This window comes from Sinocyclocheilus anshuiensis, unplaced genomic scaffold (genome assembly GCF_001515605.1).
Source record: "Sinocyclocheilus anshuiensis isolate Anshui unplaced genomic scaffold, SAMN03320099.WGS_v1.1 scaffold283, whole genome shotgun sequence".
NCBI classification, from domain to species: Eukaryota; Metazoa; Chordata; class Actinopteri; order Cypriniformes; family Cyprinidae; genus Sinocyclocheilus; species Sinocyclocheilus anshuiensis.
The window spans coordinates 1036520-1060995 of NW_015549605.1; the positions used below are offsets into that span (position 1 = coordinate 1036520).

The 24476-nt window shown below is 36.8% G+C and overlaps 2 protein-coding genes across 5 annotated transcripts in view; both read left to right on the top strand.

The window, feature by feature from the left end:
• LOC107658814 (protein-methionine sulfoxide oxidase mical3b) overlaps positions 1–18168 on the top strand; it is a 26576-nt gene extending 8408 nt beyond the window's left edge. Inside the window, exons 9-32 of one of the 4 annotated variants that reach the window (XM_016447468.1) lie at positions 532–647; positions 758–884; positions 956–1040; positions 1116–1263; positions 2317–2513; positions 2616–2722; positions 2808–2885; positions 3138–3305; positions 6271–6381; positions 6910–7093; positions 7649–7743; positions 8448–8725; positions 8817–9037; positions 9334–9411; positions 10411–11670; positions 11749–11837; positions 12963–13040; positions 13234–13281; positions 13374–13613; positions 13695–13788; positions 15006–15056; positions 16930–17029; positions 17183–17256; positions 17364–18168. In XM_016447468.1, the coding sequence (XP_016302954.1) occupies positions 532–647; positions 758–884; positions 956–1040; positions 1116–1263; positions 2317–2513; positions 2616–2722; positions 2808–2885; positions 3138–3305; positions 6271–6381; positions 6910–7093; positions 7649–7743; positions 8448–8725; positions 8817–9037; positions 9334–9411; positions 10411–11670; positions 11749–11837; positions 12963–13040; positions 13234–13281; positions 13374–13613; positions 13695–13788; positions 15006–15056; positions 16930–17029; positions 17183–17256; positions 17364–17548 (4212 nt within the window). In that variant the 3' untranslated portion in view covers positions 17549–18168. Of the gene's footprint in view, positions 1–531; positions 648–757; positions 885–955; positions 1041–1115; positions 1264–2316; positions 2514–2615; positions 2723–2807; positions 2886–3137; positions 3306–6270; positions 6382–6909; positions 7094–7648; positions 7744–8447; positions 8726–8816; positions 9038–9333; positions 9412–10410; positions 11671–11748; positions 11838–12962; positions 13041–13233; positions 13282–13373; positions 13614–13694; positions 13789–15005; positions 15057–15606; positions 15673–15787; positions 15881–16929; positions 17030–17182; positions 17257–17363 lie in introns of all 4 variants that reach the window. The other 3 variants (XM_016447467.1, XM_016447469.1, XM_016447470.1) reach the window with 3 other exon arrangements.
• Positions 18169–19063: 895 nt separating this feature from the next.
• LOC107658833 (tetraspanin-9) overlaps positions 19064–24476 on the top strand; it is a 21153-nt gene continuing 15740 nt past the window's right edge. The window contains exon 1 of the mRNA XM_016447500.1: positions 19064–19323. The gene's annotated coding sequence lies outside the window, so the exon portion shown is untranslated. The remainder of the gene's footprint in view (positions 19324–24476) is intronic.

Consider the following 24476-nt stretch of genomic DNA (forward strand, 5'->3'; position numbering starts at 1 on the left):
ATATATATATATATATATATATGTATGTATATATGTGTGTGTGTGTGTGTATTTACATGTGTGTGTGTGTTTATATATACATGTATTTTTATCAAATCTCAAAATGAATATCCATGTTTTTCATACATAGCAATGTACATTATAATGTTTTCATTATAATGAAATAATTATTAATGGCATTATTTTTACCATAATATACATTGTTTTAAAGAATATATATTTTGACACTCAATATATCATAACTAATTTTGATAAGTTTTATGATTAAATTTAAAATGTTTTGAAAACTAGTCACTAAAACTAATTTTATAACTAATAATATACTATGCATTTAATCTGAATTAAAATCCTATTTTAACAATGTTTGGATAATTTTATTAGAAAGTAAGACAAAGACACTGATTAACAATATGATTCGATATGTTCTTTTTTAGAACATTCTGAAAACATCTGTGATATTTTCATGAGCTGTTTGCTCTGATTTTCCTGATTTTAAGCATCTTAGTGTATTTACACAGCTCTTTTTTATAGCCATTCTGGCCAATGGGAACAGGAATTGCTCGGGGCTTCCTGGCAGCCATGGACACGGCCTGGATGGTTCACAGCTGGGGTCAGGGCAACACCCCTTCAGAGGTTCTGGCTGAGAGGTCAGAGCTAAAATGGGATCCCAATGAAGTCAAGGCAGATTTATGAACAATTAGTTTTGACACAGTAGGATTCTGTTCTAATATCCCCCTCCGTTTCTTCCCCGTCTCAGAGAGAGTGTGTATCGGTTGCTTCCTCAGACAACACCAGAAAACGTCAGTAAAAACTACAGCCAGTACAGCGTGGATCCTGCTAGCCGCTATCCCAACATCAACATGCAACTCATCAGCGCTGCTCAGGTTAGAAACTTGCAGTTCTCATCGAGTCATAATCACTGATGATGATCATGATGTTGAAAATGTGTGTTCAGGTGTGTCATCTCATAGACACAGGTGAGGGTCCGGTTTTAAGCCTTGATGCAGTCAGCTCTCCACACCCAAGACTCACACGGCAAGGTGTGTGTTACTTCATATAGACCATCTTCCACTTATACATTCATACACAATCTAACATGCTGTCTGTGTGTGTAGAGTCAATGGCTCGTTACAGTAAGCTTCTGAGCTGGTGTCAGGAGCAGACGCATGGTTACATGAACGTATGTGTGGCAGACTTCACAACTTCCTGGAGGAGCGGCCTGGCCTTGTGCGCTCTCATTCACAGATTCAGACCTGACCTCATGTGAGTCCACATTCTTTACTCTGGGTATGAATGAGGGTTGTGGCATAGTGGTTAGCGATCTAGGCTGGTAACCTAGTTTATATCACAGGTTGGCAAAGCTGTGAGTTGCTACTTGCTATTGCTACCATTTTATTGGACTAAAAATTATATGACATGATTGTGGCACCAATATTTTAGGTCTACTTCCCAAAAAGGGCAGGTTAAAAAATGTATATCTAATAAAAAAATTATTTATGGAGGATTTGGGAGTGCCATAATAATAAATATTTCATTACAAGCATCAGTAGCTAAATATATCATAAAATGCGTCAATAAATAAATATACACATAAATACATATTAAATATTATTAAATGTATAAATAAAGTATTTAATATATTTAATTATGTCATAATGTAAATACATATTTTATTATTTATTTATTTATTCATTGACATGTTTAGTTATTTATTTCTTGACAGTATATAAATATAATATAATAATGTAATATAATATAATGTGTAAATTAAAAAGAAAATAAAAAAGCATCAATAAATAAATTGGCAAAATGTGGCAATAAAAATGACATACATGTATTTCATGATTTATTCATTTATATATGACACATATAGTTATTTATTGACACTATATAGTTAATAAATAAATAGGTCAGTAAATAAAATATATATTGTGAAATGTGCCAATAAGTAAATTAAATGGAAATGACATTTTCCACTGAACTTTGATGATTGATTATTAACATTTTATAAAGTATTTATTTATTGACTTAACTGTTTATATTATTTTAAATAGTAATTGTATTAAATTGAATTAAATTATATATATTTATTAACACTTTTAATTAAATATTTATATATTAATATGGCACTCCCAGTCCTCTATAGGTACTATTATATTGATGGGCTTAAGCTTAAACCTGAAAAACTTTCATGAGGTTTTTAAGTGCTTTTATTCCTTCAAAAGGAAATGTAGTAACTAAAAGTGTGGGCAGATTGTATTATTGCATGGAGGTTTTCTGATTGTGTGACTCTGATTCTGTCTTTGGTTCTTGCAGTGATTTTGCGTCTCTGGAGGAGAGTGAGGCGGAGCTCAATGGTCAGCTGGGTTTGGACATGGCGGAGCTGGAATTTGGTATTTGTCCTATAATGACCGGCAAGGAGATGAGCGCACTGGAAGAGAGTGACTCTCTCTGCATGGTCATGTACCTCAGTCAACTTCACGAGCTCCTCAAAGACACAGCGCCAGCTAGTGGTCAGGATAAGGCATAATCTGTTATTTTAATTTTATTTGGGTAATATTTTTAACCTTCTTTGATCTTTATTTATATACACACTTTATTTTTTCTCCGGACAGGAAACCTGAGCTCAGAAGAGAAAGCAGTTCTGTTCTCCAGCCCCAGGTCACCAATCTCACTGCTCAGCAAACTGGGACAGAGTCTGTCCCGCAAACGCAATCCCAAGGTTCACACACTCAACAGTTACACAACTGCACTTTTTAGCAGCTGTTACCCACATGTTAAGATGTGCTATTTTTCATCTCTGTCAGGATAAGAAAGAGAAGGAAGCAGATAGTGTTGGAAATGGAAAGAGGAGGAGAACAAGCCAGACTGGCCAGTCAGAAGAGGTGAGATGTTATTTATATATATATATATATATATATATATATATAATTATTTAAAATTAAAACTAATATAAATAAAAATATTTTCATAATACATATAATATCTTAATATTTTATTATATAATATATATCATTATTACAAAAAATTATTATAAATGTAATAACGAACCGCCTTGTGTTACGTCATATATAGGGGGCGTGTCATCGTGCGTTCAGCCGTTTTTGTTGATTATCGGTGATATTTTCCTGATATAGGACAACGTTCCTTATGATACCAAAGAAAATAAGACTTCAGGAGTGACTCCTGGGTCAGAACCGAAGGTCGCTGAGGGTCACAGCAGGGTTCGGTCCATGGCGACGCTACTGCTGGCTAAATTTGAGGAAAACTCACCATTGGCCTCAGCCAGTGCAACTCGCCGACAGGTGTGTGAGTATTTGTGTGATGCATGTGTGCTTTTACATGCATAAAGGTGTGTTTTCATGTGCAAGCATATATTTGTTTTCAAGTTAAGTTACACCATGTCCTGACAAGGTGCAACACAGGTTTTTCTTTTCTTTTCAAATTTGCTTTCTTTACTCAAAAAAAGCAGGAGAGAGGATTTAATGCTTCATCGCATCAATCAGACTTGATTAATAATGTCTTATAGTCACTCATATCCATGTTTGATAGAAGATGGGAGTATTTGGTTTTGGTTGTTATAAAATGTCACACTACCTCTTTTAGTCAGGAGATTTGTAATATTTTCCTAATATAGAGTGAATTAGCTCACCTTGCCCATCCGTGAAAGCTGCTGATTCATCCAGTGCCTGTTGCACAAGCTTAGCATACACACTTCAACAGGAAGAACTAGAATTGGCAAAGCTTCTATGCAGAGTTTATAAAGTGTTTTATTAGATTAAAAGCCATTCAGGTGATTGACAGTGACAACTGCGGCATTAGAAGACTGCACCAGGGATTTTTACTCTACAATGAATAACATTTTGATGTCCACCAACCCTATTTGAAATGACATGAAATGAAAATTCTGTCATTAATTACTCACGCTCATGTTGTTCCAAACCTGTAAGACCTTCGTTCATCTTTGGAACACAAATTAAGATATTTTTGATAAAATCCGAGAGCTTTCTGACCCTCCATAGACAGCAACAGAACTACCACGTTCAAGGCCCAGAAAGGTAGTAAGGACATCGTTAAAATAGTCCATGTGGCATCAGTGGTTCAACCATAATGTTATGAAGCTACGAGAATACTTTTTGTACACAAAGAACACAAAAATAACGAATTATCAAATAATTTCTTCTCTTCCGTCAGTCTTCGATGAGCGTTCACGACAGTATCACTTGAACGTGTCAATTCCGTTGCTGTCTATTTCTTCAAAAATATCTTAATTTGTGTTCTGAAGATGAATGAGGCATTTTATATAGCGCTTTATTGTGTATTGCTGTACACCCAAAGTGCTTTACAATCATATGGGGGATCTCTCCTCAACCACCACCTAGGGATGTAACGATTCACTCAACTCATGATTTGATTCGATTCACGATTTTGATTTCACGATTCGATTTGATTCACGATTTTTTTTTTACAAAATGAGATTTATACGGTGGCCGTAAAGTGCAAAGCAGATCACAATTCTGAAAACAAAATAACAAATTACAAACGCAAATGCAAGTCTAAAAAACAAAATAACAATTCAGAAAGCACAACAACAATTCAAAAAACATTATAACAAGTCAGAAAACACAACGACAAATCTGAAAACAAATTAACAAATCAGAAAACACAACAACAAATTTGTCATTGTGTTTTCTGACTTGTTATAATGTTTTCTGAATTGTTGTTGTGCTTTCTGAATTGTTATTTTGTTTTTTAGACTTGCATTTGCGTTTGTAATTTGTTATTTTGTTTTCAGAATTGTGATTTGCTTTGCACTTCTCGGCCACCGTAGATTTAAGACAAGTTATAAATTAAATGTGTCCTTTTATTATTGCTTGGACAAAATGCTGCACGTTTCTTTGTGAAATTGAAATATAACACTATAATAATATACTAATATAGCACTTGCATATTATTGCTCTTTTGTTGGTTTTGATTGCTTTTATTGTCCTCATTTGTAAGTCGCTTTGGATAAAAGCATCTGCTAAATAACAACATTTTAATATAGGCTAATGTAAATGTAAATAACAAAACTAAATTGAAATTTTAAAACGTCACATATTTTAATCGATTTTCAACCGGCTCGTGCTTAATCGTTACATCCCTACCACCACCCAGTGTGTAAGAGCGATATGAGGGTGAGTAATTAATGACAGAATTGTTATTTTTGGGTGAACTATCCCTTTAAGAAAACGCACACAACACAGCAGGAGCTGATGTGTTTCCGTTTCAAGGAATAGGTCAGAGTTCACTCTCTGCTGATTTAAAGCGAGAAGGTAAAAAGACACCTGTGCTACAAGATAAAACGGGTCCAGTAGTGTGCATTTTTGTACACAAATAGCTAATCTGGTTCTGATTTAAGCTTCTTTGGTCTCTGGGGCTTAGTATGAATAGGTTATGAAGAAGCTCTGTGTGTGAACTGGCCTAGGGCTCAACAGCCTATCAGTGACTGGAGGCCATGGGACATGTGATTTGAGGGTCTTAACTGAAGAATCTCAGACAGAGTGATTTATTATCTCTATCTTATTCTCTATGCTACTTACTGACTTTTACTGTGACTGACAGGTTTATATGGATGGATGGATGGATGGATGGATGGATGATAGATAGATAGATAGATAGATAGATAGATAGATAGATAGTTCCTTACACAAAAGTAATTGTGATGCTTTAGCAAGCGGCACAAATGATTTAAATGTTAGCTTGGAAATGGTAGGATGAATTTAACGGCATTCACACCAAAGACGATAACTATAATGATAACCAAGGCTATAACATTTTAATAATCATTGGAATTCTATGAGAATTACCACATCACAAGAGATGTGAGAAGTCCACATCACAGCAATAACTATAATTACATGGAGGAACAATATCATTGGAATCATTTTCAGAATTTTTTTTTTTTTCCATTTGATGAACGATAAAAACATTTACAGCCAAAATCCAATCAAAATACAATTAGACTTTGAAGCACTCAAGCGGCAGATGTCATAACTGAAGTGCTTATAATATATTATTGCCCATTAATGTAGATGTTAATATAGCTATTGTTAAGGTTATCTTTATAGTAATCGTTTTTGTTGCCTTTCTCTATTTTCTAAGACCAATCTGTAATTTCCACACCTTTATGCTTTCATGGATATTCATGCATCATTTCTTTTGATGGTTTTCATCTCAGAAGCATTTTGCATTCCTGCTTGTTTTCCATGCTCATCTTTTGATTTGTAGAGCTACATTCAGATGTATACGGGCGGAGTGAGCTCATTGGCTCAGCAGATAGCCAATCAGATTCAGAGTCAGCAGGATCAAGCTCCCAAGCTCCTTCACAGGAGGGAGTTGGTAAGAGTTCACATGTAGTGCCTGCGACAAATCTTCCCTAACACTGAATCGACTTGTGTCCCTTTTAGTGCCTGTATTACTGTGTGTATAAGGTCTGTAACCCAGCCTTGAATTTTGTTTGGCGTTATATTTACTAATTACTGTAAGTGTGTGAATTCCTGCTCTAATCCAATTTCTCTAACAAGGCTCAATGCTTTACAGCTTGGTTAGACTGTCATTCCATGAAAGTGCTGCAATTTGTTTCTATGGCATGTGGTGAAATCTGAGCCTTTGTTTGAAGCTTTTCATTGTGTCAGCCATATTTCATTTAATATAGTAATATTATTTTATATTTATTAAAATTAAAAATAAAATAAAAAGTAATATAAAAATAAAATATTAAATAATAAAATAACAATTATAACAAATAATAATAATAATATAAAATTATTTAATGCACACTGTCACCCCAGTTCTGTCCTGACAGCTGTAGTTGTCCATGTTAAGCATCTTTATTTTGATTCTTGACCTTTGACCTCTCACCTGTAGGGTTCTCAAAAGGAGTTTCCTGTGAATATGGGCGGCAGTGATGTGTGTTATTTCTGCGGCCGTCGCGTTTATGTCATGGAAAGGCTGAGCGCGGAGGGAAAGTTCTTCCATAGGAGCTGCTTCCAGTGTGATCACTGCAGCACAACGTTACGCTTGTCCAACTACGCTTACGACCAGCTACATGGTGTGTGTGTGTATGATTAATCACTTCATACTTTCACTAATAAAATGATCATTATCAGTACTTTGTGTTTTTAAGATTTTATGCTTAAATCAAAAACAATAGGTGTTTAGCTTTCAATGGATGTAGTCACAAGATGAGCGACACAGCGTGTGAAAATGGCCTGCTGTTCTGTGTTGCCGACTGTAGGCGACTGTTTTTGACCAAACAAACTGCTCCTTTGTTACCATTGCACAGTCATAAGGTCTGAAATGTGTGTGTTGGGACAGGGCTTTTATTGTTGTGCAATAATGACAGTGGGGCACACACACACACACAAACTGAAGGCCCTCAGCAAAATCCCTTTTAAACATTTTTTAAAAATAGGAATCAAAACACCAAAAGGTTCTAACTGATAGGGTCGTATAGATCACATGATTCAAACACTTCAAGTTTAAAAAAAGAGGCGGCATTCGGGCCGACTTCAAGCAACGGTATAAATAAGACATTTAGTCCCTGCATCAGCTACTTTTTTATTTTCCCGCTCTCTCACGTCTTTTTTTCTTTTGATTTGTATAGGGAAGTTTTATTGTAAGCACCACTTCAGCTACAGAATGACCAGCGTGGCTCAGAGAAAGAGACCGATCCCACCTGTGGCCCCTCGACCTACTCAGGTAACCTCATCAGATCACAATTATAGTTCTTTTAGGTCCTCTATGTGCCTGATTTTAGATATGTATAAAACTGAAAAATGTATGTTTTATAGCACACATGCATTATCAGTATAATGACTATATACATCTGACAGATTTGTGAATAAATTTATGTAAAAACAGGAAGCAATTTTTTTTAAATAGTATAACCTGCACCATAGTTTTTATTTATTTAATTTTTTAGTTTGTCGTAAATATTTATATATATATATATGTACACTACACACATGTGTATATGACTCTATTATTTGTTTATTTGGCATTCAAAGATTTGTATTTTATTTAAAAAAATTTTTTTGATAATTCTGTTTATTTTTATTTAAATAAAAATGGAAAGGAAATCATAGAAAAGTTGGAATATCAATTTCTTCGTTTAAAAAAGTATTTATTTACTTTTATTTATTTTATTTATGGTAACACTTTATATTAAGGTGTCCTTGTTGCACATGCTACATGTACTTACTATTATAATAACAATAAATTATGCATAATTACATGCAAGTAACCCTAATCCTAACCCTAAACATATAGTAAGTACATGTAGTTAATTAATATTACTCAGTACTCAAATGGATACCTTCAAATAAAGTGTAACTTTATTTATTTATCTATGCATTTATTTATGCATTTATTGACGTGACTTGTCTGTGTTTTTGTCTCTACAGGCTCCCCCTGCTCCATCCTCGGCTTCTACGTCTTTGTCCTCTCTAGGGTCAGTGGGCAAAGCCACCCCACCAGACTCTTGGTCCTCCAGCGCCCACCCAGACATAGTATCCAGCCTGGCCAAGAGACTGTGTGGTACCCCAGAACGCATTGAGCTGGAGAACTACAAACCCTGTACAAAACAACAGGACAGCCCACTGCAGGAGGTCCCAGAGGAGACGCTTGCACAGCACAACCTCAGTGCTAGCCTGCAGGAGAAAAACACAGAGGAGCAGTCCAGGTATAAAACATGCTCCTCTTATGTTACTAATATTTACTGGCATGTTTTCCCTGGATAAATTCTCTTTTTAAGTCTCTTTTTTGGCTTTCAGTAGCTCTGAGTCAGACCTAGAGGAGGAGGAGCTTGCCTGGAAGAAGGAGGAGGGGCCGAACATCAGGACCAATGGAGAGAGAGAGTTAGACCTGGGGGAGGAGCTAAAGGAGGAAGAGGGAGGAGAGAACCAGGAAAAACAAGAGGAGGAGGCCAAGGATGAGGAGGAGGAAGAAGGAGAAGTTTCAGAAGAAGAACGAGACGAGGGAAATTCTAGTGATGGTGGGTGTTTGTTTCTGTTAATTTTCTTTAGAAAAGGCTCTGTTAAAATGGGTAAAGTTTGATCTTGTCTGACTATATAGTTTGTTTATTGAAGAAATCAAATCAAAGAAATCATCTTAAGATGAGGTAAGATTATTAAATGTCTCTCAATATCTGTTTTTGTGTCATATTCCCACAATATGTTTGTGTGTATTTGTATGCGAGGTGAATGTTGTCATGCTTGTTTGTATGTTTATTGTTGTGCATTCACCACTAAATGTGTGTGTGTTTTGGGGTGTGTTGACATGTATGTGTAGAGGGTGAGTACTGCCCTTGGGAGAGAGAACGGCTCTCAGGGGTGTGGCTTGAGGAAGAGGAGGCGGGGTTTGTTAAAGGTAGCACCGCCCCTGACCATTGATGGCCTTCATTAGCCTTTTTTGCATTATTTTATCTTAAAATAGATGTTGTTTGCAGGTTATTTCATTTGCAGGCTGTGCATGATTAATAGTGTGTTTTAATGTTTGTATATTTTGCAATTGGCTTTTTACATTTTTGGGTTATGCTATGGAAATAATTTGCAGTTGTTTTAGTTTGCCTGTTTTATATATTTTGCAAATTTTAAGACACTAACTTAAACATTGTCCTAACCAGGTACGACATGAAAAGTTTTCGCATAGCAATTTATTTGTTCACACTGAAAGCCAATAATGCTGCACAATGTAAACAATCATTACTAATCCCAACATATTTGCTACATAGTGTAAGATTCTGAACCAGTAAGATTTCACTAAGGGTAAAAGGCTTTGTTGTTTGCCACAAAAGAAATAATAAAAAGCAACTGTCACTTTAATGCACTATGCCTGGTTAGCACATACTTTTAATCACATTTGCAGTTTATGGAGTATAAATAAAGGAGTTAGCCTACTTTATAGATCCTAGACAGTAAAAATGAATGCACAGCCAAAATGTACACAAAATATGATGAATGATGCGCATGGTACAAGTAATACTACACTAAGGTCATAACAGTAGCAATAGTTAGATGCACACTATTTGGGGGGGGGAACAAAAAATATATATATATATATATATATTACTGTACATGTTTAAGAATGAATGAGAAATATAGTTTCAGAATATGGATCTATCAAAAGTGAAAAAACTCCAAAACAATACATTTGCTTTTCTATAGTTTATTTGTACCATGATTGAGCCCTCCTTACAATCTTATCTTTTTCAGGCTGCTTCATATTATTGCTTGTTTAAGAGCAACTGAAAGGCTGCACCACTTCCCCCACAAAACTATTTTATTAAGAAGACTCTAGAACTCCTCTAGAATTCTTTCCCATTCTAATTATTTTTTTTCCTTATCCTTTCATGCTTTTAATAACCAGAGTCTTATGAAGGATACAGTGACGACACAGATATAGACACCAGCTCAGTCAGAGAGTCCAAACCATGTGACCAACAGGAACAAGAAGTGTCTGTTTCATTGCACCAGTCATCTACAGAGTCCCCATCCTCCTTGAAACCACCAGAATCAGGTCCCACACCCACACCTGAGCTGTCGACGAATCCAGAGAACCCACCTGTCAAGAGGTCAGAGGTCGTAGAAGAGTTCTGGTTGAAGAGTGCTGAGATCAGGAAGAGTTTAGGCCTGACTCCTCTGTCTAGAGAATGCGACCCCAAACATACAGCAGCCCAAACATCTAACATTAAAGAAAGCTTCTACACCTCAGTCGCCTACATAACATCCTGCAATACCAATTCTGCCAACCAAACGCCAAGAAACTGTGACTCCAGCTCACAAACTCCATCTCAAAGTACATCCCCGCCTGAACCATCTCACACTATGGACGGCGATGCAGGCGTCACATTAAAAGAGACGATAGGCCGCTGTTCTGTAATCCACAGACTGAGCATCACTGTAGAAGGTTGTGTGATGGGGGACAAGCAGGATTTGGACCTCAATTCCACCTCATTTGGAAATGAAAGCATTTTAAATTCAGATACAGGTCTTCCTACTCCTCCGTACAGCCCATCTAGTTCCCCTATTGTCAGCAAGCAATGTCGCGCCCTTCACCATTCTGAACCCATACTGGACCGAGAGGTTATGGTCTTCTCATCGACCTGCGCTACTCCTGTTCCACAGCGGGTCGGTTTTAAACCCCAGCTCGATCAAGCTTGGAGTCTTCCTCCGGATGAAATTGAGATCCTGTGTGGAGACGAGGCGGAAGGGACTTCCAGACTGCCGGAAAGATCCAGTGTCACGGAGACCGTAGGCCAGACGGACAGCAGTAGGCTGGAACACAGGAGGACGCTTCCAGACCGGTTGGTTGCCCCACTGCTGGCAGGGGGACCGGAGGTCAGGCTTCGGAGGTCAGAGATGAAGCTGTGGTGGGCTGACAACGGCGTGGAGGAGAAGGAGAAAAAGCGCAACTCGTTGTTCTCACCCTGTAAAAGCAGGAAGAGCATGAATGCAGCGGCTGAAGCCCAGCGGGAGCCAGGAAAGCACAAGTCCCTCTGGAAGACCGTTTTCTCAGTGTATAAGAAGGACAAAAAGAGGAAGGAGGCTGCGATGGTGGCGGAAACTCTACCTGCCGCAACTAACACCGAGAGCAAGCGTAAAGTGTCAGGAATCAACAGAACATCAGGTGAGATGGATGGATGGATGGATCTATAAATAAACTGTACCAAATGAACATGACTTTAAGGGTGTTTCCACATTGCAGACCTGTGTTTCCGGAAAAATCTGAGTTTCTCTGAAGACACAGACTTGTCCTGCCATGCTCTTCTAGAAAGATGTCCACTCAGAGCTCAGGTAATGTCAAACTCCTCTCCACTGTCTCTGATCCTTAAGGTCACATTTAATGTTAATCTGCATATTTTAATACTCAATAGGAATCCATGCAATTGGAAATTTAGTAAAGGATATTTAGCTGCGTGGTTTGAAAGTGACTACTGTGTGAGCTGTGCTTCATATGTTGCCACATTATTGACAATAGACATATTCAAAATTCTGCTAGCTTTAGAATTAAATGAGAAATTTTGCTGTTGTGCCTTTAAAGAGATAGTTAACCCAAAAATGAAAATATGTCATTAATTACTCACCCTCATGTCGATCCAAACCCTTAAGACCTTTGTTCATCTTTGGAACACAAATTAAGATATTTTTGATCCGAGAGCTTTCTGGTTCCGAGTGCGTCATGGTACTCTCGTTAATGGAACAGAGACTGACACCGAAGAGAAGAAATCGTTGAATAAAGTTATTTTTGTTTTCTTTATGCTCAGAAAGTATTCTCATTGCTGATGTCACATGGACTATTTTAATGATGTCTTTACTACCTTTCTGGGCCTTGAACGTTTCAGTTGCGTTGCTGTCTATGCAGGGTCAGAAAGCTCTCGGATTTCATCAAAGATATCTTAATTTATGTTCCGAAGATGAACGATGGTCTTACGGGTTTGGAACGACATGAGGGTATGTAATTAATGACCGAATTTTCATTTTTGGGTGAACTATGCCTTTGAGACTTGTATGTAACTGGCCTTTTCACATGTGATGCTTTGTATCAGAAGTCCAAGGATTTCAGAGCGAGTCATTTTTGCAGCTTTGTTCCAATAAATTGTTTTTATCTAAAAGATGCCATGATTTCACGGTTCAATGAACTTTCATTTTTCAAAAAATCAAGGAAAGTTTGATTTCTCATAATATGACTCTTTGCCACTCATTTTCCTTTTGTATTGATTTTTGTTCTTTACGTTTTCTTATGGTCCTCTTCAGTCTTCAAATATTTTATATGTATACAACAATAAGACTCATTGCTTAGCATTTATCCGTGACTCCTTAGAGCTTTATAGCTGGACTAATGGAATCATTTAATGCTTCGTGAGTTTTATTATTGAACGTTGGCGGTAATTTAATGTCTTTTTCTGGCTGTGCTCTTAGCTGTGGGAAGAACTGTCTGATATCAAGTCAGACCTTCTGAAAGAAACAATATACGAGGAGGTACACGAAGGGGATGAGGTATCAAATATGGCAATTAATTGTTTTTCAGATTTTAGATTGTGAGAGCTGAATGTAGCTTGTGGTTATTAGCACATAGACATGCGTTTTGTAATGGAGTTTGTGCTGTGGTTAGCACTGTTTAGCTGTTGTACTCAAAATACAGAGTATATAGAATATAAATTAATTCAGTTTCTGCCTTTTCTCTCCTGAGTCGCTTTACGTGCCTCATGCATTGGCATTCAAGAGGGCGTATGCTAAGGTAGCATCTTTTTATTTCAAATGTGTTGAGCCCCTTCAATCTTTAAACCCATTGGCTGAATCAACAACACTCAGCATCTTGTTCCTCAATAGAAACACAGCGTTTTGCCAGAGCTGCCAACCAAGGCAGCCACCCCAGTGTCGTCATGTCCGTCAGAGGTGGTAGGTGTTTGGGTGGTGTTCCCGGACCCTTCCAGCATAAGTTTCTGTACCACACTGTTTCAGAGAGCAGAAACGGAGGAGGAACTCAACGCCAAGCTGACACGCCGAGTGCAGAGAGCAGCGCGCAGACAGGCCAAGCAGGAGGAGCTGCGGAGGCTGCACAGGGCGCAGGTGTGTGTGACTTGTTTTGAAGCATTCTTGTTCATGTGCCTCTTAAACAATGCGTATTTATTTTTGTGCATGTCATCTCAGATAATCCAGCGTCAGTTGGAGCAGGTGGAGGTCAAGCAGAGGCAGCTGGAGGAGAAGGGTGTAGCTGTGGAGAAAGCACTCAGAGGCGAAGCAGGTACCTGTCAATCATCTGTCACCGTCTTTGTAAAGTGGATGAGCTTCAGAAATCACAGTTTTATAGAAACTTTTAAATTGTTAATTAATTTGTCAATTTAAAGATTCAGAACTGATTAAATTGGATTTAGTTATTCAAAACATTATTTTACTTTAAACATTATATTATATTATGTATATATTATATATCTTAAACATTTTATTATTTTACATAACTTTAATATTACTTGTGTATGTTGTTTCATGCAAAAATCCTGTTCTTAATCAGTTTTTGTCTCATCAATAATAAAGAAAAATAAAATAATATTAAATATATAATTTTACATTATATAATCAAATAAATATGAATATCTCAATAATAATAAAAAAGTTGAATGAGATAGAATCCCTGATAAAAAAAAAAAGACCCACTTAAACCAGCCTAATGTGGTTTGGTGGTTTTAGCTGGTTTAAAATGGTCTTAGCTGGTTCAAAACAATCATGGCCAAGCCGGTCTTCAGCTGGTCTAGCTGGTCTCCCAGCCTGACCGGTTATAAGAAGCCCAAAACCACTCTAAAACCATCCTAAAAGGCTGCAAACCAGTTTAACTTGTTTTTTTAACAGAAGGTGGCTTGTTTTTATAGAATGTATCTTGAATATAAGTGTATTTTGTGTTTTAAGCTTAAACCTCAAAAATGTTTTTTTAATGTTTTTCTTAAAGGGGTCATATGATGCTGCTAAAAGGAACATTATTTTGTGTATTTGGTGTAATGAAATGTGTTTATGCGGTTTAAGGCCAAACAAAGTAGTTTCGCTTTCACAATGAAACCGCGTCACACACCGCAGCCTTGAGTGAGCGGAGGCCTAGAGTGAGTGGCGGCCTAGAGTATGCGGACGCCGGCTTGAGTGAGCAGAGGCGGGCGGGCTTGAGAACGGCGCTGCCGGCAGATTCGACGAAGGAGCGTCCGGCGGGCTTGCGGCAACCACATGTGACGCCATTCTTGCAATATATATCATGTACTATGAAATGTCATCATCCCTCATGGTTTGTACCCATTATATGTTTGTTTACAAAGTCTTACATTCATCAAAAACATATTGCATATATTATTTTTATTGCTACATTCACTGCATTAGCAAATTTTCATAAAACACAGGGACGGAGCAGTGCAGGATATTCTGTTTTCTTTGACTTTTAATGGTCAGAATCCTCATGATGTGTCCTTCCTTATGATATAGACTTCTGGGGAGACTCTAGTACATCTAACCTTTTGGATGTACATCTGGGTGGTATGTGCAACACATTTGACTTAGCGCTCATGCTAATGACACTAACAAACACGTTTACCGTCTTAGAGGTTCATAATGTGTTAACACAAATTAAACAGCTGTTTTAGTGGTGTAAAAATAGGCTTTCTGGCTTTTTTCGTGCTGTGGACCCTGTCCTGTTTGCTTGCTGTTAGCTTTGTGTCTGAATTTAATCTAGTTGCTAGCGGTAGCATTAGTTAGTTTGTATCGTCTGGTGGCTGTGACAGTATGAGATGAAGTTTGAATAGCAGTACTGTTGGAAATACACATATAAATTTTAGTCAGGGAAGATGGCATTTTTTAGAAGCTATTTTAACTTTTATTTTAGGAACTTTTAGAACTTTTATCTCTCCGTTGGCCTACTTTCTGAGACAGCAGATTGTCAGTCAGACCACTGCCTGGACATCCAACTCGACCCATTTCAGCTTCGCACCTCACATTCCTCTATTATTCCCATCCTTGCTTGGTTGCGTTCCTGAATTCCTGAATCCTTCCTCTCCCTCTTTTTTTCTGCCCATCTCTGCGGTCTTAGTCGAGCCCTTTCTAGGTTCCCCTCGTAGAAGGCCTGTCTATCTCTGTCCTTACTGTTCCTCAGAAGGTAACACCTCCCCAGTCTCACACCTCTAGTGCAGGTTGTGTAATAGCACTAAATTCTAAAACCTTTTACTTTTCTCTCCTCTCTTCTCTTCCTTCCTCTGCCCTGCTGTACGCAGCCAAAGCCAAAGGGACAGAACACGATCATTCAGTTTATGTCTGTACAGTCTTTTTTCTTTATGTAGTGCAAGAACCTCCACTTCACCAGCTAAGTACGATATTCTCTCCTGTAATCTCAAATTTGGTTCTGTAACCTTTCGCAATGGAGTTGCATGGGCATAGCACGTTATTGATCTGCATGGCTATCAGTACATATAAAAAGTCGCATCCTGTCTTATTTGGGAATTGACACTGTGTATGTGTGCTGTTTGTTTTTGTCTGCTTGCACGTTTTGATAAATTTATATACACTACTTTTCAAAAGTTTGGGGTCAGTAAGATTTTTTGAAAGAAATTAACTTTTATTCAGCAAAGGATGCATTGAATTGATCAAAAGAGACAGTACAGACATTTGTAATGTTACGAAAGTAATACAATAAATGTTGTTCTTTTAAACTTTCTATTCCTCAAAAAATCTTGAAAAAACTGTATCACAGTTTCCATAAAAATATGAAGCAGCACAACTGTTTTCAACATTGATAATAATAAAAAATGTTTCTTAAGCACCAAATCAGCATATTAGAATGATTTCTGAAAGAGCATGTGACACTGAAAATCTGAGTTATGGCTGCTGAAAATTCAGCTTTGTATCACAGGAATAAATTACATTTTAAAATATATTAAAATAGAAAAAAAAAATGTACTTTAATAATATTTCACACTTTTAATGTATTTATTTATCAAATAAATGCAGTCTTGATGAGCACAGGAGACTCAAGAGGTTCAAAAACATTAAAAGGTCTTACTGACCCCAAACTTTTGAACAGTAGTGTAGTTTATAAGCAGGGTCCAAAAATATATTTTTAAAGTGTTTTTAAATTAATATTATAATAAATAAATTAAATACAAATATTTAATACATAAATGCAAAAAAAATTATAATATTTCTACTTATTCTTTAATTAATTTTATTATATATATATATGTCTTTAATTTCACATGCTTCACATTTCAAGCTATCATTCTTATAGTTCAACCATGTTATATTGAGGGACAAAAGCCAAAGCCAATAAAGTGTTTATTTGGACCCTGCTTATAAGCATATTCATGCACATGATAGCGTGTCCATACAGTGTCCCATCCTCCTCTTCTCTCTCTCATAGGAATGGGAAAGAAAGATGACCCTAGTTTAATGCATCAGTGGTTTAAGCTGGTGCAGGAGAAGAATGCTCTCGTTCGCTATGAATCTGAGCTCATGATATTGTGAGTATCAACGGTTTGAATGTTTAATAATAGTCTGAACTGTGTGGACTGATCTGGCATTGTGTGATTGCATCAGGTATTACATAAGTGTTCTGCTTCTCGCTTTGGTCTAGTATTGTTTGCCATGTGCTCATCTGTGTGGTTTGTCTTCAGTGCACGTGAACTGGAGCTGGAGGACAGGCAGAGTCGACTACAGCAAGAGCTGAGAGAGCGCATGGCGGTGGACGGTTAGTACACGCAGAGGATATTAATAGTTAAACTTCCCCTTAATCCTTTGTGGTTTAATGGTTCTTCAATTAATAACAGCTTCACAGCACCTCTTTCTCTCTTTCAGACGATCTGAAGGGGGAGGATGAGCTGGCGGAGGAGAGGCGTATGTTGAGTGAGATGCTGGATGTGGTGGAGCAGAGAGATGCACTGGTGGCCTTGCTGGAGGAGCAGCGAGTGAGAGAAAAAGAGGAGGACAGTGACCTGGAGGCCGTCATGCTTTCCAAGGGCTTCAGTCTGCACTGGGACTGACTCGTACATGCATGAATCTCATCATACCGCTTGAAGGGCTACTCTGTGTCTGTTTGCGCAACTAAAATACACAGCTGCTGTTTTCATCGGTCCGAACCGGCCCGTCCACCTGCACTCTGGGCTGTATGTGCAACTACATACAGTAGGTGTCTAAATAATGAATCCCGGGATTCGGCAAGAGATTGCAAAATACAGACCCTGATTAGGACGAATGGCAATGTCTTGCTGCCAAATAATGCTACTCTAAGACTGCTACTGTGCAAAGGAACATCTTTTTGTTTGCTCTCTTTGTTGATAAAGTTAAGGTACATCTGTTGTGTTATCCAGATCCACTGCGTTTAGGCTTAACAGAAATGAATTTAGAATGGCATATATAACCACATTGTCAATTTACAGTAGAGATTGGCGCATGTAAACTTGGATATACAAAATATGGCTTCTTAATGTATGATTGGAATGTTTTTGGACCTGATTTAGGTTAGCAATTTCTGTTGTTTAACCTGTATAAGCTAACCTCACACACAATTGTCCGTTCTCAATATATTCACATACATTTATTGGATGAAATGTCTTTTTTTTTTAATTATCTTGATTTTCACTTCATAATATACAATACTTGCACAGAATTTGTTTTACATTTTGTTGTTGTTATATTTATTCTGTAAAACTTACTTGCATTAAACAACCTTTCTTTTGAGAAAAATGTGAGGACTATTTTCATTTGGAGTTTTTTGGCATGAATATGGGAATATACTCCGGTAACTTTTTTAATGCATTAGTAATAATGCTAATACTAATAAGTAATAAAAACTAAAAACAATATCATAATTTTGATGTAATTACCAAAATTATTATCAATTATTAAATTATTATTAAAAATAAAACTTCGTATGTCTGGTTTTATACACTTTTGTGATGTTTATTAAATGCTTATTTGCAGAAAATGCCAGAATTGCACAAAATAACTGTATTTAGACCTATGCGTCTTAGTAACGGGTGTAAAAATGTCATTACGCAATATATGAAGAGTTTATTTGCAAAAACAGATAACAGATAAGCATGTTTTTTTATTGTTTTCATTGTTTTATTGTGTTAGCTGTATTTTTAGTTATTTTAATTGGATTAATTTGAATGCACAATGAAAAAACATGATTTTTGAATTGAGTTATCTGGTTTTTGCAAATTAACTCATATATAAATAAACAGCTCATAAAAATTAGTTTGATATCTTTAAGGCTGTCAGTCAACATTTTTCAAAGGCTACGCATCTTTTTTCACAGGCTTTTTGTTGAGATAAAGTTTTCGGGGACTAAATGTTCCTTTTGCACACTTCTACATTCACTATATTTTTAGGAATTACAAGGCAAGCCTCGTTATTTTTGAATATTGTTAATTAATCACGCTCATGTGGGATTGCGTGTGGACTGGCGCCCCCTGCTGGATAATGCCAGCAGTGTTTTCCTGTGGATTTACAGCAGTTCTCTCTCTGACCGTAAACGGGAGTGAAGTCACGCCTCTCTATCTTTCCTGCTACACTGTTTCCGTTCGTGGGAAAACTTACTGCCTTTCCGATTTCTTCGAGCTCCGGAACTTTTTTTTTTGATTACCATGAAATCAAAAGTCTGCTTACCGATAGTTTATATGCGTTTTACGTCTATTGGTCACAGTTAAAACAGCCTTTACCTCTATATAAACAAACGCAAACGAAAGTGAGGAGATTTCCTCGGAAAGAAGAAGAAAGCAAGTCGGAAATCATAAATTGTGCTTCCAATAAGGTGAGTAAGGCTTAAAAAACGTCAAAAGTGTTAATCTTGTCTATATTTTTAATATTTACAGTTGTTTACTATGGAAGTATGTGCTCTTGGCTTGTTGTACTGTTAATGTCTATCAGTTGCTATAGCCTATGTTTATATCTCCGTTTAAGGAAATACTTCCAGTTTTCTTTTGTTAAGTGGTTATAATGTGGTATTTAAACAAAAATAAACGTATATGGAAGTTTAAATAAGTCAAACTAGATCAGTCTGTCTTAGCAGGAAAATCTGCTACTACGGAAACTTTTTGATATGAAAGATATGCGATTTACGCAGATAGATAGGCTACAGTAGATGAAGTAGGCTAGATTTGGCGCTGTTCATGTAAAAAGTATGCATCTGTGTTCAAGGCCTGCAGTTTAATTAAACTAAGCTTTTTAAGCATTCAATAAACTTTCCATTAGTTGTTCAGGGTGTGTGTGTGTGTGTGTGTGTGTGTGTGTGTGTGTGATTAGCGCTGCACTGGAATGTGCAGAATTGGCGCATCTAAAAAGCGCATCTCTGAAAGCAGCTGCTGCGTGTCTGCTGCAGACTCATGGAAACACTGAGCATACACACACATCATTTGCCTGTTAAGGTCTGTGTTTTGGTTAAGCCTATAATCTGAAAAAACTCTACTGGAATATTACTGTATATTTCGGCGTGATCCGAACCGATTAAATCAATTCAATACAGCTCTTTCATTCGAATTTAAAATATGAACTTAAAATATTAACTTAATATTTTTAAAATAATTAAATCTGTCTATGACAATCAAGTTAATATGTTAACATGGTGCATACATAATCATAATGTGACTTAATATTTAATTTTTGTCTTGTGCATATAAATACAGGGGCAGGGGTTATGGACAATAGTTGTTTTCATCTTTGGGTAATTTTTGAAGATAATGAATGTATAATATTATACACACACGCACACATGTATATATAAACTCAAACTCTTCTTTCATTGTTTTATTATGTTTAAATATTATTTTAATATTAATATTTACTATTAATTAATTTTTTTAAACAAATGAGGTTGGGTCATATATGTCATATATTTGGAGAACTAGTCAGCATTTTATGTCACTTTAAATTTGAAGATCTAAAAAAATATATAATTTTAAGAAAAATTATTTCTTTTTTTTTTTCCTTGGATCTCAGTATTGGATCTCAGTATATCTCATCAGTTACCACTCATTGCTCTGAAAATATGTTGTTGACTCAAGCCTCTCTTCTTTCCATAGCCTACTTTACTACTTCAGTATGCATTTAAGTCTGGCCAAGTCTCATCCTCAGCCAGATAGTAGAGATAGCACATCCTATTTGTGACCCTGGACAACAAAACCAGTCATAATTGTCAATTCTTTGAAATTGAGATGTATACATCAGTATACATTTGAAGCTGAATTAATAAGCTTTCCATTGATGTATGGTTTGTTAGGATAGGGCTATATTCGTTATAGTCAACAAAATATCTTAATGGAACATGATCTTTACTTGATATCCTAATGATTTTTGGCATAAAAGAAAAATCGATAATTGTGACTCATACAATGTATTATTTGCTATTGCTACATACAGGTGCATCTCAATAAATTAGAATGTCGTGGAAAAGTTAATTTATTTCAGTAATTCAACTCAAATTGTGAAACTCGTGTATTAAATAAATTCAATGCACACAGACTGAAGTAGTTTAAGTCTTTGGTTCTTTTAATTGTGATGATTTTGGCTCACATTTAACAAAAACCCACCAATTCACTATCTCAACAAATTAGAATATGGTGACATGCCAATCAGCTAATCAACTCAAAACACCTGCAAAGGTTTCCTGAGCCTTCAGAATGGTCTCTCAGTTTGGTTCACTAGGCTACACAATCATGGGGAAGACTGCTGATCTGACAGTTGTCCAGAAGACAATCATTGACACCCTTCACAAGGAGGGTAAGCCACAAACATTCATTGCCAAAGAAGCTGGCTGTTCACAGAGTGCTGTATCCAAGCACGTTAACAGAAAGTTGAGTGGAAGGAAAAAGTGTGGAAGAAAAAGATGCACAACGAGGCAGTAATTAAAGCAAAAGGAACATACTTTCCAGAAGGCCAACAATCACTAAAAATGTTATTTTTATTGGTCTCATGAAGTATTCTAATTTGTTGAGATAGTGAATTGGTGGGTTTTTGTTAAATGTGAGCCAAAATCATCACAATTAAAAGAACCAAAGACTTAAACTACTTCAGTCTGTGTGCATTGAATTTATTTAATACACGAGTTTCACAATTTGAGTTGAATTACTGAAATAAATGAACTTTTCCACGACATTCTAATTTATTGAGATGCACCTGTATACCCGTGCTACTTATGACTGGTTTTGTGGTCCAGACTCCAGGATCACATTTTAATAACACTAGAGGGCAGTGCATCCTAAAATTCCTCACACCTCCAAAGAGGTCACACAGTTAATGCTAAATAGTCTTATAAAAACAGAGAAAAGATGTCAAGTGTGAGCTAGAGCAGGTCAGAGCGCAGCCTCTTTTGAATAGCGAACAGAAAAAAAGAGCTAATGACATCATTTAGGACTGAGACGGCACATGCCCTCAGGCTGTCATACACAGGAAGAGTACGTCCTGTGCTGAATGTTTCCATCAAAGGGCATTTTTACAATAACTGATCCTTTTGTGTAGCTCTCGCTCTAACCTTAAACTCCACACACGTGCAAAATAACATATGCACATACGCTTGCTTTTTTGTCAGGTTACTTTCGGATGCTTGAGAGGCAATTAATTCACCTGTTTTTAAAGCTAGAATCTCATTCATCAAAGGCATTATTTCTGTTTTGAAAATGCAATTTTCTGCATGGAAGGCATGCCATCTTTAATATTCATGCATGTGTAGGGAAGCTATTAGAAATGCCATTGCTTAAAACAGTTGGTCTTATGAAAATGCCAGTTGTTATAAAAATATCAGACAGGCTGTTTCCTGTTTCTGCTGTTGCTTTAGTCATTCTGCATACAGTCATAAGTCTTCAATTCAATGTGACTCAGGATAATATTACACGTTTTACTCTCTAGCATGGACGCGATGTGTGTTGAGATATTTCAATGATACAAAAGCTCATTACTAATGTAAAAGGTACTGAGAGATCGGCTTTAAAGGCTTTTATGTGTGAATGAAGTGTGTGTAGTATATTGCATAATAAAAATATATCACAGACATCTTTGCTGCATAATTTTATTTTACATAACATACATTTTTGGGGGTTTTGGGCATTAGCCCGAAAAGCATGTATAGGCTTATTTCTATGCATACATGGAAATAGTATGCATTAACAATACCTGTAAAATGCTGTTTTTAACATATGGTTTGGGACTTATTAATTATAATCTAGCATGCAGTATGTACTATTGCACAGTTAGTATGCAAATAGTGATTCAACCTGAGTATGCAAGGTAGAAGGGTTCAATTTTAGGAAAGTACTGAAAAAATATTTGAAGTAGAAACACTGAAATAGTATTTTCCTGTAAAATGTACTCCAATCATTTTTATTTACTACTTACATTTTTTTACAGTGTAATTTATTATCTTTTCTTGTGACTTCACTTGTATTTTTATGCCATTTATTGACTGTAGTTTCTTTATGATTCTTAGAAAGAAAAGGCATATAGCAGGTTAAAACAGCTTTTTGCTTGCTGGAGGATAAAATCAGCACTAATTTTGTTCCTTCTTTCCCAACACGCAACTTCCATTTCCCTGGAAAGTGTTAGAATGTGCTTTTTGCCAGCAAGCCAAGCAGCATTCCCTGGATTGGGAGTTAATGGTAGTTGATTTACATATAGGGCAGACTGTTCAGGAATACATCCCTCTTGAGTGCCCAAGAGTGCGGTTTACATGCAAGCCGACACGTCCAGCTGAACGAAATGGCCTCTTTGAAACCACAGTCATGTACGATGAGAAACATTCCTATAAAGGCACGAAAAGCTTGTTGTGTCAGAAGTTGTCGTACAGTATAGTGTACAGAGAGAAGGCGTATCTGAGTGTGTGTGTGTGTGTGTGTGTGTGTGTGTGTGTGTGTGAAGCGCTCAGCTGTCTGTCATAAACCAGCACAACAGCACGCGCTTCTCCAGAGCAAACCAGACAGCACGCGTACAGAGGCGCTGGCGACAGCTCAGTTGGGTCTTCAGTTATGCACAGCTAGATTAAAGCAAAGCGAGCCAGTATCCGCGTCAAAATGGACTGGTGTATAGGCGAACTAACGTGAAAACATCCTCAAATTGATTTAGCCCAGCGTTGTACTTGAACCACGGGATGATCTGTAGTATCTTGTTGTTTACTCTCGAAGCTTTTGCATTGAAGCGCAATGTTCACGTTTGACAGCCCTGCGTAACATTTCGTCCGCACTGAACATGACAGAGGACATAATGACGGCTGTGCGCACAGACTGTTCAGGAATACATCCCTCTTGAGTGCCCAAGAGTGCGGTTTACATGCAAGCCGACACGTCCAGCTGAACGAAATGGCCTCTTTGAAACCACAGTCATGTACGATGAGAAACATTCCTATAAAGGCACGAAAAGCTTGTTGTGTCAGAAGTTGTCGTACAGTATAGTGTACAGAGAGAAGGCGTATCTGAGTGTGTGTGTGTGTGTGTGTGTGTGTGTGTGTGTGTGTGAAGCGCTGAGCAGATTGGCAGGCAGATGTTCATTATAGTGTTGTACGAGATGGCAGATTGTGCTTCCTTGGAGTCTGTTTAATTAATACTCCTTAAACACACATCTGGGCAGCATCTACTACATACAGTGGAGTCCAAAAATCTGTGACCAGATTGAAGATTTAGGAATTTCGTTTAAAATTCAAACTTAGAAAAAATAAACTCCCAGGTTTAGACATTTAAAAAAGCTAATTTATTCTATAAATGTAATGAGCAATATTAAAGATTCTGCATTGTTTCTGGACTAATATAATATAATATAATACATTTTTGTTTAAGAATGTAATACTTTTAGTCAACAAGGGCACATTACATCGATCAAATGTGACAGTAAAGACATTTATAATGTTATAAAATGTTATAAAATTTTGTAAAAAGTTATAAAAACAATTCTATTCCAAATAAATGCTGTTATTTTGGGGGGGGG